Raw genomic sequence first — 14,706 nt, 5'->3', positions numbered from 1 at the left:
CTGAGGGGTGGGTGGGGGTGGCGGGGGGGGGGGGGGGGTCTGGGCAGAGGGCGGGGAGAGGCATCTATCCTCTCAGCTCTCTGTCCTCAGGACCCCTGAAGCCTCTTCCTTTAGAAAAGCATCCCACAGGTGTTTCCCACCCCCATTCATCTGGATAACCCTTTCCTGGCCAGGACTCCTGTGGCCTCAGAGGGGGTAGGATGGGGAGACTAGAGGTAAAAGGGAGGAGTGGGAGCTGAGACAGAGGGGTGAGGGTGGCTTCAGGCCTCTGCAAAGACTCCTCTGAACCCTGCCCACAGCTAGTTTTCAAGGGACTAAGGTCCCCCTTTACCTGGGAGCCCCTCTTCTAGGAGGTGAGTAGTATTTTTGCAGCTATGGTGGAAAAGAAAGATTCTCTGACCCCCAAAGTATTTCTCTTTCATGCCCTCCCTTCTTGTTTCTCCCATCCCAAGGAGGGGTGAAGAGGAGGGCCTCCAGTTCTGGTTTCTCTCTAGCCAGCCCTTGCCCCACCCCTTCTCTGAGGAGCCCGGCTGTCAGACCCTGGGGGAGCCACTGAGCCCCAGGGTGACGACTAGCCTAGAGAGGGAAAAGTGGCCACCTCTCCCCCTTTCCTGGCCAGCTCAGATGGGTTCAGAAGGGGGAATTAAAGACCTTTCCACCCCCATCCTCAAAACACAACAGCCCCAGACAAGGCACAGAGCCGAGCAGATGCGGGGACCCAGGCGCAGGGACTCCCCAAGTGCACACACATTTCCACTGGAGAAGGTGCACACACGGGCAGGCAGACACGCAGCGACACACACGAGGTTGTCAGAGCCACACACTGGCACGTGAGAGCCTGCGCACGAAGCCCCACCATGATGGTACACGGACACGCACACTCATGGGTTGTGCATTCACAGAGAGAAGGACAACACACGGGGATGAGCCAGGAGGAGGCACGGGGACTTAAACATACACAGAAACAGAGAGAAACATACCCAGGAACACACAGACTAGCTTCCCTGGGGCTTGTGTGTGCGGAGTGCGGATGGCTCTCTCTCTCTCTCTCTCTCTCTCTCTCTCTCTCTCTCTCTCTCTCGCTCACTCTCGCGCTCTCTCTCTCTCTCTCTTCTCCCACCTCCTCTCACTCTGGCCCTTTGTCCTAGCTCTGTCTCCTATTTTCAGGGAGTATTTCCCTGGTGAGCAGCTGGGGAGGGAGGGAGACTGAATGGCCACAGAAACCCAGTAATTTTATTATGACTTTATTTTCTTTGTTCCCTGAAGCCTTGCCTCCTTCTTTCTCTGAGCTCTACCAGCAAGAGCATCTGTGCTAGCCCTTCCTGCCACAGCCCATGGCACCCAGACAAGGCCGTCGGGTCCAGCCAAGGCACAGGAACCCAAACACGGTCCTCTCTGAGATCCCCATGGATCCCCCACTGCTTCCCAGCCCTGAGGGCAATTCCAGCAGCAAGGAGGGAGGAAGGGGATCTGTGCTCTACTAATACTTGCTGTGACCTTGGGCAAGTTACATACCCTCTCTGAAGCTCAGATCCTGTCTCTTGCCAAATCCTCTTGTGTGTGTGTGTGTGTGTGTGTGTGTGTGTGTGTGTGTGTAGCGATTTAAATGTGTCTTTCCACTTGAGTCTGGAGCTTTGTTTTTTGTTTTTTGTTTTTAAAGATTTTATTTATTTTTTGGACAGAGAGAGACACAGCGAGAGCAGTAACACAAGCAGGGGGAGTGGGAGAGGGAGAAGCAGGCTTCCCGCCAAGCAGGGAGCCCGATGCGGGGCTCGATCCCAGGACCCTGGGATCATGACCTGAGCTGAGGGCAGACGCTTAACGCCTGAGCCACCCGGGTGCCCCTCTCATTGTAGTTTTAAGTTGCATTTCCCTAATGACTGATAATGAGCATCTTCCTGTATGCTTGTTTACCATGTGTAAATCTCCTTGTTGAAGTGTCTATTCAAACCTTTCGCCCATTTAAAATATTGGGTTGTGTGTTTTCTTATTGAGTTTTTTTTTTTTTTAAGATTTTTTTTTATTTATTTGACAGAGAGAGACACAGCGAGAGAGGGAACACAAGCAGGGGGAGTGGGAGAGGGAGAAGCAGGCTTCCCACGGAGCAGGGAGCCCAATGCGGGGCCTGATTCCAGGATCCTGGGACCATGACCTGAGTCGAAGGCAGATGCTTAACGACTGAGCCACCCAGGCGCCCCCAGTCTGGAGCTTTGTAAGGCAGAGCCTCTCTCCCATCAGACTGGACGCTCCTGAGTACAGGGCTTTGCTTCCCTCATCAGAATAGATGTATTCAGCAGCTCTTTCCAACCCCATAGCTTGATGACTCTAAGGTACTCAGCCCCACTGGCATCCTGGGGGACATGTCTGGCCAGCCCAGGAAGGGAAAGGAGTTGGCCCCAAGCTTCCTCCAAACATCAAGCATTCTGATTCAACGCCTCACAGTGCCAGGCCTTCAGCTTCTCTGGCCCAAAAATGGAGAGATTACTTCATTTCCAGGGGAGGGTGCCACTCTCTATGGAATATATGTGGAATACATTCCTCTTAGCTTCGTCTGAACCATCCCCTTTAGAGTTCAACTGAATTTGGGGTCAGATGGAAGAAAGACCCTTTGGCCAGCATGAGGAATTCCCCCCTGGTCTGTGGCCCCCACTCTCTTATCCTCTCCACTTCAAGCTAATGAAGAACATACAGGCTGAATCATGAGGCTGGGAGCAGGGCATCAAATTATCCAACTGAGATCATGAGGTTCCCTGGGGGGCATCATTCTTTCCCCCTATGCTCAGGAATCCCCTCAGCTGAGAAGCCCACTCCCACAATCACCTTCTCCGTCCTGTTTTGCCTCATCCTTCAGGACTCGTACTCCTGCCCTCAGCCTGGGTTGCCAGAGAGCAGGGCCTCTGCTCTCAGACTGGGGGCTCCCCCACTCCGTGGTTCCTTCCTCTGCCTGACCGCCCCTCTCCCAACCCTGGTGCGCACATTCTCTTTTGGGTGGTGGGCCAAGGGCTGAGTGTAGATGAGGGCACGTGACTCTTGCGCAGGTCCCACCCCTCCCACTGCCCACCATGCTGGCTACAGAGCCACTAGGCCACTCCCCTAGGGCTGGACCCAGCACTTGCTTTCTCGGTCTCTGCAAGCTGGGGCCTGTTGCAAACTCCTCCTTCCAGCCCCGGAGCCACCGGGAATTCTTTGCTCCAACAGATCCTGGGGGAAGCCAGACTGCAGGAGCCTCCTGACATGCCTCTGCTGGGCTCCTGTCACATTCCCCAAGCCCAGGGGGATCAGCTGGATCCACCAATGCAGGCTTCTTCCATTCCTTGTGACCTCCTCAAGTCCTCCTACCTCCCTTTCCAAAGCCTGAATTTGCCTTGGGACTCATCCCTGACTTCGGATCCCTCCCACTCCCAGCCCCTTGGCAGCCCCATCTGCGCAATAAGACTTATTCCTCCTGGCTCCTTGAAGAATAGAATTTGTCTCCTCTGGGGAGACTTCATGAAGTCTCTGGAATGCAGACATATAGCTCAAAGGCTTTGGGCCAGTCACTTTACCTTCCTGGGTCTTCATTTCCTCACTGATGCAGTGGGGATAATGATCAAACTATCTCAGAAGGTCATGGAGACGGGGAGAGTGTCTCCTTGGTATGTTGTGAAATATACCAAGCATGCCAGGGGATATGGTAACTTATGTTTTCACCTTGGCCATACCAATTTGGTGCCAAAATCGTCCCTCTTCCCCCACCCACCTAGATTCTCCTCTGAGTCACCAGCTTGCCATGCAATGGTGAAGAGGACAGTTCCATCTCCAGGAACACAAAATAATAAAGAACCAAGGCCTGAGTTCAAATCCAACTCTGTGACCTTGGGCAAGTTTCCTAACCTCTCTGTACCTCACCTTCTTCAACTGGAAATTTAAGATAATGATAGCATGGTCTTCACAGAGTTGTGGTGCAGACTACACCCCACAAGTACCCCACAAAACGTACTATAATAGAGTAAGGATTCAGCAAGGATTAATTATCATCACTATCTCTGACCAGAAAAACCTTCTCTGTCCAGAAGAGATCTTGCCCAAGCACCCCTGTTCCTCTGTTGATCTCCACCTGTGAGCAGAACCCTAGTCTAGTTGTCTTCCCCAGAAACCCAGCAACATGGGTGGTGGGCTGCATTTCAAAGCTGCTTTGAGAAGAGGGAAGGAAGTTGTGCAGGTGGCTGGCAGGGTGAGGATGTCTGGTTATGCTTCTAGGAACCCCACAGACTCTGGTCTGTGGCCCCCACTCTCTTATCCTCTCCACTTCTCCCAGTTCCCAGCCCTCTAGGAACCCCAGGTGAGGAGGTACCTAAAGAGGTGAGACCATCCAGCAGCTGCTTGGCTCAGAGCTAACGCAGAGGCACGTGAGGCCGCTGACTTCTGCATTCATGAAAAGTCACTCTTCCTATAATCCCAGAATTCCTTCCACTAAGCTAAGAAGCACAGGTAAAATCATTCCTTTTTACTGATATTTGATTGTATACCTAGAAAACTCGAGAGATTCTAGGGGGAAAAAAGCAGAATTAAGAACATTTTGGTATAGTGGCTGGATTCAAGATATATATAAGACATCAGTAGCTGTTCTCTAGCAATAAATAAGGGAAAATATTCCTGTTACAATGTAAATACAAAATAATACAGTACTGTAAGTATATAGGTGGGGAGAGCAGCTCTTTAGCTGATTAGTAACTGAAAAGTATTAACCCCTGCCCTTTTCCCTTCTGTTGGCACTCGGCCCAGCCCATGGCTCTGTCCTTGGTGGCCATCCTTCCATTACATCCGAAGCATGGCCGACTTAGATAGGAATCGAGAAAGCAATTTCTCAGTATGAGAGCTCTGTCCCACTCAGAGAAGGAACGGGTCAGCTTTGGGCCCACTGAGGGTGCCTAGAACTCTCTAGGCCAACTGAGGAGGGTCTTACCTGCACACAGGCTGGTTCCATTGAAAACTAATAGTATAGTTTGTTGAGCTCCCAACATGGTGCCAAGCTACGTGCTAAGGCTTTTATATGGATTATCTCATTTCCTCAGCAGCCCTGCAAGATAGGTGTGATTAGCTCCATTTTATAGATGATGGAAAGGGAGGCTCAGTGACTTACCTGAAGTTACACAGCTAGTAAGTGTCCAGACCAGGGTTTGAGCTCAGGAGTGTGCATACATGTGCCTGTTTGGATGTGTGTGTCCTAGTTTATGGAATGACAATCCTGCTGTCTTTAGGGTCACAGGGCAAGTCTGAGAACAAGGGGAAAGGTCAAGCCTGGCCCCCCACACTCCTTCTCTCCATTTCACTCTTGGAGGCCACGGGGTGGTAAGAAGCCCACAGACCAGGGATTCAGAAGGCTGGACTCTGTTTCAAGTTCACTGGGAGACCTTAGGGGAAGCTACTCAACCTCTCTGAGCCTCAATGATCTCACTGTGAAATGGAATAAAAAGTACACTAACTTTTCCATGCAGTTGAGAAGATCAAATGAGACAATGCCCGTGAAAACTCCCGGCAAATGGTTGGTGCACAGGAGGTACTCAGCATCTTCCTTGCCCAGATCTTGGGAGGATCTGAGTCTGTGCTTGGGAGCAATTTTCTCTTGCTTTCCTTCCTTAGCAGCCAGCCTCCTACTCCCTCTGGCCTCTTGTTTTCCTCAGCTTCCTCCCTACCCTCCCTTAGCCAAGGGTATGTCTCTTTCCCCCCACCTCCCCCATGGGTGATTCTTGAGCTGGGGCAGACCTGCCTGGCCCCAGGGGTAGGTGTGGGACAGTGCCACATGCGTCGCATGACGTGGCCAGGTCTCAGGGCACAGGGAAGGGCACACTGTTGCCTTTTGCCAGGTTCAAGGTGAACTTCCCCAGGGTGGGAGGACACCCCCTCCCCCATACCAGCTAATCTTCCAGGGTGTGGAGTTTCCATGCCCTGCTTACTCAGCAGACATCTCCAATCCTGCTCCAATTTGCCCCAGGAGACAACCAAGAAGTTTGAGCCTCTGGGCTCTGCCCCCCCACCCCACCCCACCCCTGTCAGCCCCCTCCCCAGGTCTGCCTCCTCCTAGGGTGCTTATCCTGGCTGCCTTGCACCCCTAAGCCCCTCTTCTCTCAGACTGCCAACCTTAGGCAGACCAGCCCCCGGACTCCAGACTCTTCCCAAGTGCTTTCAGGGCCTCCGAGCTTTTCAGGACTCCAAGGGGCCCAACAGGCCAATTCCATACTCCCCCCCACCCCCACCTCCAGCAGGAGCTTCCAAAATTCACCAGCCAGTGGACTGGACCCATCACAGCCCCTGGGAGGTGGTTGCTCAGATCATTAGTTCTGACCCACTTGTCGTCCAGAGAACATTCTTGGTTCTGCAGTCTGGAGGCCAGGGTTTCAGAGCCCACTTAGTAGTGCCTGTCCAGCTGTGGCCGGCTTATGGGCAGGGGAGCCCCCACGGGCACTCTGTAGCACTGCCCCGCATTTTGCTGTGTGACCTTGGGCAAGTCACATGGTCTCTCTGGGGCTGCTTCCCAGCAATTCGAGGAGATGATGTGCCGGGGCAGGGCCGGGGTGGGGGGTGTACAATCCCCGTCAGCTCCTGCGCTGGCTGGGGAGCAGCAGTTGGGTGTTGGGCTTCCCCCTCATTGAACCCCCAGGAGCTGAAAGACGGGGACAGGTCTTAGGCTCACCCTCATCTGCTGGGAGCAGGAACCATAGCCGAGAGGGTTTGTGTGAGGGCCCCCCCCAAATGCTCACTGGGCATCCTGCCTGTGCTGGGCATCGGAGGGGGGGTGCGTCCCGTTCCGGGGAACATGCCCAAGTCCCTGCCCTCGCCCCCCCCCCGCACCCCCGCTTCAGATCCTCTCCCAGCTCTGCCTCCAGGGACCTTGGTGTAAAGACGTCCGCTTGCCCTCCAGCCCAGGGTGGACAAAATATTTACGGTGTCCATGCCGGCGAGATGCACAGATGCCTCCACAGAACTGGGAACTGGGGCCTGGGAAGTCACCCTGTCGGTCCTGACAAAGGAGAAAGGTGGGGTGCTAGGGACCCAGGCTGGGTGTCAGAAAAGGTTAGCCCAAGGAGCTGACTCCAGGGCTTCTGTGGAAGGGGCCTGGGCCTCTACGAAGAGCTGGAGGCTGGCCTTCTGGACCCCCTGGCCTCAGCCTTCTCCACCAGCCCCCATCTGCCCCCTCTGCCCCCAGCCCCCCCCCCCCGCCCCGGCCCAGGGTCCCCCAGTCAGCGCTGCCTCCCCTTCCCTTGGGGCTGCAGGAAACTCATCTCCAAGCACTTTCTGGCTGCTAAGTCTCCCAGTCTCAGGCTGCTGGGTGGCTGGTAAACAGCTTATTAAGGTGATTAACGCTGCAATTAAAGCTGGAAAAACAGAGGCCAGGGTGCTGGCAGCAGGCGCCCCCTTCTCCTCCCCCCTCCGTTCTCCTCCCCTCTCTGTTCTCCCCTCTGCCTCCCCTCCCCTCCTCTTCCATCCCCTCTGAGGCTGCAACTCATTCAGCCTGCCTTTGCCAACCCTCACCTAGGGGCTGGGAGGTTGCACACTAGGGGTCCTATCTCAGCTGTTCAGAACCCCCTTCCGCACTGAGGTCTGGGGGCTCCCCTAGACTGGGGAGCAAGTGGTAGTGATGGTGTGTTGCCGAGGTGAATGGTGTAAGCAGGCTGAGCGGGCGTGAGAGCTCTAGGATCTCCTGCCCAGGACCCCGTGAAGGGAGGGGCGTTGGGGATAGGGATAGAGAAGGGCCAGAGGTGTCTCCTCTCCGATAGGGGGCAAGGAGCTTCCTTTCCCCAAGTTCACCGCGTCAGGGCTGCTACCAGCACATCCGAGGGGCTGGGAACTGCCAGACCCTGCCCTTCTCTGAGCCCAGCATCCGGAGAAGGGCTTAGGGACTTTCTGGATCCCGGCCGCCCCTTCCTTCAGCAGCCCTCTCCCCAGCCTGGAGCTCTCCCCTGAGCCTTCTTCCTCTCCACCTTGAGTCCTGGAAGGGGAGTTCTTCCATTCTTCCATAGCTGCTGCTCCAAGGAGTATGTTTCCAGGCCCCAGCTCTGCCTATCAGGCTGTCATCCTTCTTTCAGGGCATAACTCAAATGCTACCTCTTCCATGGAGCCTTGGAAGGGCTCCTTCCCACCCACGGCCCTGCCCTTTCCCTGACAGCCCCTCCGGTCCTCCTGGACTGTGTCAGGTCTGCCCTGCTGGGGGCCTCTCCACGGCTGGCTCCATGTGTGCCTCCCTTCCCCAGACTCTGGGCATCCGTTTTACCAGCTCCTGGAACTGGCAATAAATACTGGCTGATTTACTCCTCTGGGGAGCACACTGACTCCTCTTCGAGATGGCTGGATCAAGGGTAGCCAGCGGCTCGGGTCTGAATTGGGGGCAGGAAGCAAGGTGGGGACTCAGCCCCTTCTCCCCACCCCCATCACCATCCTCACCATCCACCCTCGTCAACAGCAACTCCCATTAACTGAGCAGTACTCCCCATGTGCTGGGTACCTTGTTTGTTAAGCCTTTTACTCACATTATCCTATTTAATCCTCTCAACAACCCTACTAGGCAGGTAGCATTATCCCCACATTACAGATGGGGAAACTGAGGCTTAGGAGGTTAAAGTGACTTGTCCAAGATCACCCAGCCTGTGAAGTGGTGGAGGCAGGATTCAGTTCAGGTCAGCTGACTCCAGCACCACATTCCTGACCACAGCATTAAGCTTTTCCTCGGACCAGCCCCTCCCCCCCTCCACTTCTCCTCCAGGGAAGAGCTCGGGGAGGAGGGCTGGCAGGCTGGGGTGGGTGGAGTGGCGGCGGCGGCAGGCTCCAGCTCCCTGACGCTCTGCCCCGGGGCGCCTTAGTAAACTGAGCGGTAGAAAAGCCCATTAAGAGCGCCCAATCTCCAGACAGACCCGGGTGCAAATCCCAGCATCGCCACATATTAGTTATGTGATCTGGACAGAGACTGAACCTCTCTGAGCCTCAATTTCCCCATCTGAAGAATGGGTACCCTATCACCCACCTCCCCGCCAAGTGCCTGGCACAGAGTTGGGAGGGTCCCATGCCAAATGCCTGGCACAGAGTAGGACTGCAGCTATCATCAGCTGTTCCTGAGGTTTGGAGAACAGTGACCCCAGGGCAGACTGGGGTTCCCTATGCAGCGCCCCCCGCCCCACCGCTTCCCCGAAGCTTGTCACGAGGCAAGCACCTGGCAAAAGATGGGCTCAGCGGCCCCACCCTGGCACCCTGCCAGGTCCCCCCACCCAAGCCCTTTCTCTGCACCCCCTGCCCAGGGCCAGTGAGGAGGGCGAGCTGAGTGGCCCCCCGAGGTGAGGAGAGGAGGAAGGGGAGCTCAGGGGTGGGGCTGACCCCCCACGGGAGGTCACCCGGGCAGTTAATCCAGCCTGACAGAGCAGGGATGAGCAGGGAGGAATTAGGGAGCTTACAACAGCCTTTCATCCCGCAGCAGCCCGCCCGCCAGCCTGCCTGCCCAGCCTCCTCCTTCCTTCCTCTCTCTTTCTGCCCTTTTTTTTCCCTCTCCCTCCCTTTGCTGGCAGCCCAGCCCTAATAAAATGCAGTGTCTCCAGCAAGTCTGCCCGGCTGCCGCCTCGCTGCTCCTGCCTGCACGCAGCCCTCAAACCAAACTGCTCAGCGCAGCCCCGCCTGGCAGCTACCACTTAACCCTTTGCCAGCCCGGCTGGCGTCCGTGGGCGGAAGGCCCTCCTCCCTTCCGCCTCCCTCAGGCCTGGAGGAGGGAAGGCCGGCCTCCTGAGAGGGGGAGAGGGGTGCAGGGGGGCTGGGCGGGGGCTCCCCGCCCTTCTGGAGCCCAGCCCAGGGAACCCCCAGGCCAGGTGCCCGGGACTGCGGTCTACCCAGGTCCTCGGGTGAGCCTGAGAGACCCTTCCTTCTGACTTCTCATTTGTATTGGGCTTGGTGCCTGGCAATAGCCCAGAGGCCAACAGGGCGGGGCTCGCTGTCCCCATTCGACAGATGAGGAAACTGAGGGCCTCACAGGGAGGTTTCAGGCTGAGCTGGGTCACCTCGGCTGCTGGGTGGTGTTGCTGATTCTCAATCCAAGACTTTTTCCAGTACGGGGAGCTGCCTCGGGCTCGTTGTGTGCGCGGGCGCGTACCTGCGCGTAACTCTGGGGTGATGTGATGGATGTGTGTTTGTGCACCTGTGTGTTGGGGGTCTCAGGTGTGTGTGTGTGTGTGTGTGTCTGGCTCAAGTGGGAGTCCATGTAGGTGTGAGGAGGGAGAGATGTCGCCCTGTGTCTCAGTACGTGTGTATATGGGAGAAAGGTAGCTCACAAGCGTGTGCATGCATTCACACTGTCTCCCAGCTGCACCAACATGTGTCACTCACACCCCTCCCTTCATTCTAGCACCTCCAGCTCCCTGGCTCCAGTCTTGGAAGTGAGCAGCTAGAAGGGGAGAGGTGGGAGAAATGCTGGCCGGCAGTGGGCCGCGGGGCAGTAGCAGGAGGGCTCGGAGTCAGGACTGAGCCTGAGAAGGGAAACACAGAACCCCCTCCGTCTGTTTGCTTCCCTCGTCCCGCTTGTTTCCCCAGCATGGGCTGGGGTCCCTGCCAGCTGGGGGGCAGTGGTGTTCCCCCTGCCTGAGGCCCCCACCCTCACCCCAAGCTGGAAGGGACAGACCAGAGAGTGAGGGACTGGGGAGTGCCTGGGTGTGGAGGCTGGGGGTTTACACGCGTGTGCAAGCATGTCTGCGTGTGAGCCCAAGATCAAAGAGCAGCCCTGAGGTGACCTGGCGGCGGCGGCGGCAGGCAGCTGCCTGGCAGGGAACCCCAAGCCGCCAAGCAGAGTGGAGTCAAGGAGGCCACGGCTGGGAGCCTCCCACCCACCCAGACCTGCCCAAGTCGGGGGCAGCCACAGGGTCAGGAGCACCTGCCACCAGGGGCCGGGCCCAGCCCAGCCCTGGAGCCCAGAGTCCCAGTAGTGGATCCTCAGGGCTCTGAGTCCCCCACGAGCCCCTGGAGGCTCAGAGGCCTCTCTGCATCCAGTACCTTCCCCAACTCCCAGGCCCTCCCCAAGAGCTGTCTGCCTCCAGCCTCCAGTTCAAAGAGCTCAGTGGTTATTTTCTTCTTTTTTATTAACGTTATATATAAAGATGGATCCAGTAAGAAAGCAGAAATGAGAAGGCTGGGAGGAGTCGGCTTCGTTCCTGCCCCCCTCGGGTGCGACTCTGAGATCTACTTCGTCTCTCCTTGCTCCCACACATCCCACCAAACCCAAACCCAGCCGGAGCCCACATCCCCGTTTCTCTCTGCTCACAACGCACAGGCAGGTACATCCAGGAGGAAAGGGCCACATAAATAGGAAACCACAGTAGGGAGGAGGCTGCTTCTCTCTGTTGCTCTTTAAAAAAAAAATACATACTATATATATAGCTAGTCTTCCACCTCCCCTTTTCTTCAATGTTTGACCACATCAGGGTGGAGGAAGGTTAGCTCTGGGGGGAATCTGGGCCAAGGAGGGGCGGCGCTACCAGCCCTCCAGACAGCCACCCCCTCACCCCTAAAGGCACTAAAGGCAAGGAGCTGTCGCCCTCCCCTCTCCCCGTGCACCTCACCCGCCATTCTCCATCTGCGGGAGCAATCTGTTTCCAAAGTCACCGGAAAGGGGATGTTTTGGGGTTTCTCTTGCCTGGCATGTTTCCTTGGAGATTTGGGGTTTGGCGCCCAAACTGCCAACTTACTGGAGGAGAGGAAGAGGTGGGTGGGGGTGGGGCAGAGCAGAGGTGCCCATGCAGGGGAGACTGGTCCTATCTGGTAACAATGCCCTTTGTTTTCCTAGTTTTCAACAGCTTTTAAAACCAAAGTTGTGCAAAGTCCTGTACACGAAAGAAGAAATGGGTCCTTAGGAAAGACACCTGAGACCCACCGCCCCTCTCCCATCAGACGGGGAGAGAGGAGAGAGATGGCTCCTTGAGTTCTTCCCTCTAAAGCCACAGATATTAAACGATTCCCTCACTTGGCGGGGGCAGGGGGCTTCTTTGGTTTAACCCTCAAATCTGAAATGAGGGTTAGAAGTGCGGGCTGGGGGCTGCCTGACGTCCCCACCCTGAGTCCTGGTCACGATGTCCAATGTCTTTTTGGCAGAGCGGATGCTCAGGAAGTGGGGAGCCACAGGTGGCTTAGGAGGGACCAGGCCTGACCTGGCATCCATGGTGCCTGGTGCCCCGGCCCAGGCCTGACTTGCAAAAGCTTCGCAGTCTCCCTGGTCCCCAAGGTCTCCAGTCTGTGGAACGAGCACTAAGTTTTAGAAGCTGGAAGGCGATGGGCCATTGAAAGCCAATCCAGGCTCCTGGAGCAGGAGGGGAATGGCTGTCCCAGCTGGAGTGGAGTGCCCCAACATCTGGAGGGAGACCCCAGTGCCTAGGCAGGGGGAGGGAGGTTCAGGGGACATCCTTGGTCCATGCAAATTTCATCTGGAAGCTCTTGGGTCCCTGGAGGAAGGGGCAAGGGAAGGGGGAAAGAGGTGCCTTGTCCCCCCTGTGCTCCTCGATGATTCCTGAGTGTCGGCTAGGACGGAGACGCCTTCTGCCTGGTCCCGGGTCCTTCGTGGGAGGCTCAGGCCAGGTGGGGGCTCAGTACACAGCCCCAGGGTTGGGCGGGGGCCCGGGAGAGGCGTGATGCAGGGCGGCCGGCTGAGGCGGCTGCTGCTGTAAGTGGGGTCCACTCAGGTTCTGTGCGTGGTACCAGGAGTTGGTGGGGTCGTCCAGATAGCTCGGGGAGGCGCTGTACGGGAGTGGCGGGGGCAGCTGACTTCGGGCAGGGGCCGGAGTGGAGTGGGAGGAGGTGTCCCAGAGGGCGGGGGACGGCGGTGAGTTGCAGGCCATGGAATCACTGTTGTTGGGGCTATGCTCCAGGGGCACCTCCCCGTTCTTGTAGAGCTTCTTGAATTTGGAGCGGCGGTTCTGGAACCAAATCTTCACCTGCGTGGGAGGGCGTGCAGCAAAGGGGGAGTGAGTTAGCCTCTCAGGATGCTTAGTGAAAACCCCAAGGAGACCCAGCCTAGAGAAGACAAGTCCAGCACCCCACGTTACACACAAGATCCAGGCAAAACCCAGGTGTCTGACCCAGGGCCAGCATCTTTCTTCTATCTGGGATAGAACGCAGCGAGGAACATTCCACTGCCTGGGTCCAAAGTCCGCTCTGCCGCTTGCTAAGCGTGTGACCTTGGGCAAGTTACTTAACCTCTCTGGTTCTTGCCTTCCCCATCTGCAAAATGGGGATGCTGACAGCCCCTCCTTCATAGGGTCATCATGAGGCTCAAATAAGTTTGGACGGATAAAGAACTTAAGGTCACCTGGTATATAGTAAGCACTCAATAAAAGGCAGCCCATGAGGTGGGGGATGGGCAGTTCATGGCATTTTGTTCACATTAGAAACTCATAAGCAGAGGCGCATTGACCCACAGAGACAAACACACACCCACATAAGCATCTCCATGTGCAGGAATGTGCCCACTCACAGCATCACACTCAGACACCAGATTATGAAGATACACACACGCACAGAGGCACCCAGGTAAATGCCCCATGAATGTGAGCACCCGTGAGCGCTCTGGAGCTGGCTCCTGGGGGTGACCTGCGGACTCAGGAGCAGGTGAGCCATGATTCCCCAAATTTCCCTTGGGTCTCTCCCCCTCCCCCTGCGGCTCCCCACCCCATGACTGGTACAAACAATGAATCAGCTCCTCACTGGGTGACCCAGATTCCCAGCGGACCGGGCCCCACGCAGCAACCCAGGCCCGCCTGTCAACACCTGTAGGGAGCCAGGCATCCACCAGCCACTCCTCGCCTGAGCAGGGACAGGCTGCTGGGGGCTCTAGGAACTGGCTGGGGGGAGGGGTGGAGCTCACCTTTGAGTTCCTCTCCCCCTTTGTTGGGGAATCTCCCTTCCTGGCCTGGGGCAGAGGAAGGGGTGAAGCATTCGGGCGCTGAGCATGAATGTGGAGTTTTGGTCGAAGTGTACATTTTTGTACACGAGCTCACCAGTGTGCACAGCCACGTACACGTGTCCCTCCATCTATAAACACAATGACCCTTGAAAGGTCACTCTCCTTATGCGACCATTCCCACATGTACACAAACCCATTAGCATGTGTGCAAATATACATGCACGCACACGTGTATGTACACACACGTCTGGCCTAGTGGCGGGGGAGAGCGATGTGGACTCCTGTTAAGTGAGGGACAAGCGCTGCGGAGAAGCACAGGAGCTAGGGAGTCTGGAGTAAGGGGAGGATACCTCTCCTTGTGGCAGACACACACAGTTGCACAGGTTCACAAATATGCACGCCTGTACACGTTTTAATGCAGAAACTTCCGACAGCAGTTGAGACTTGGCATGGGGGAGGGGTGGCCTTCCCTCTACAGGCAAAGGGTTTCTAGGGCCTGCAGGGGATTTCGAAGGTGAGCCAGGTTCGGCGGCGCCTGGGGAGCCCCCGGGTCCCGCGCGCCGCGCCCCCCCCCCCCCCGCTCTCGCCCCGAGCCCCAGCGGCCGTCGCCGGCCCCGCACTGACCTGTGTCTGCGTGAGGCCCAGCTGCGCGGCCAGCTCAGCGCGCTCGGGCAGCGCCAGATACTGGGCCTTCTGGAAGCGGCGCTGCAGGGCGGCCAGCTGGTAGCTGGAGTAGATGGTGCGCGGCTTTCGGACCTTCTTGGGCTTCCCGTTCACCATGCGCACCTCGGCTTCCGGCTCCTCCT

General features: G+C 56.8%; 1 protein-coding gene across 1 annotated transcript in view; it reads right to left on the bottom strand.

Moving 5' to 3' along the window:
• Positions 1-11,075: 11,075 nt before the first annotated feature.
• The window catches only part of DLX3 (distal-less homeobox 3), a 5,347-nt gene continuing 1,716 nt past the window's right edge, over positions 11,076-14,706 (bottom strand). Inside the window, exons 2-3 of the mRNA XM_044921827.1 lie at positions 14,525-14,704; positions 11,076-12,932 (exon numbers count right to left, since the gene is read on the bottom strand). Coding sequence (XP_044777762.1) covers positions 12,585-12,932; positions 14,525-14,704 — 528 coding nt within the window. The 3' untranslated portion in view covers positions 11,076-12,584. The remainder of the gene's footprint in view (positions 12,933-14,524; positions 14,705-14,706) is intronic.

The sequence above is a fragment of the Neomonachus schauinslandi genome, chromosome 15 (assembly GCF_002201575.2).
Source record: "Neomonachus schauinslandi chromosome 15, ASM220157v2, whole genome shotgun sequence".
Classification (NCBI taxonomy): Eukaryota; Metazoa; Chordata; class Mammalia; order Carnivora; family Phocidae; genus Neomonachus; species Neomonachus schauinslandi.
This window is presented reverse-complemented; position numbering and strand designations above follow the sequence as displayed.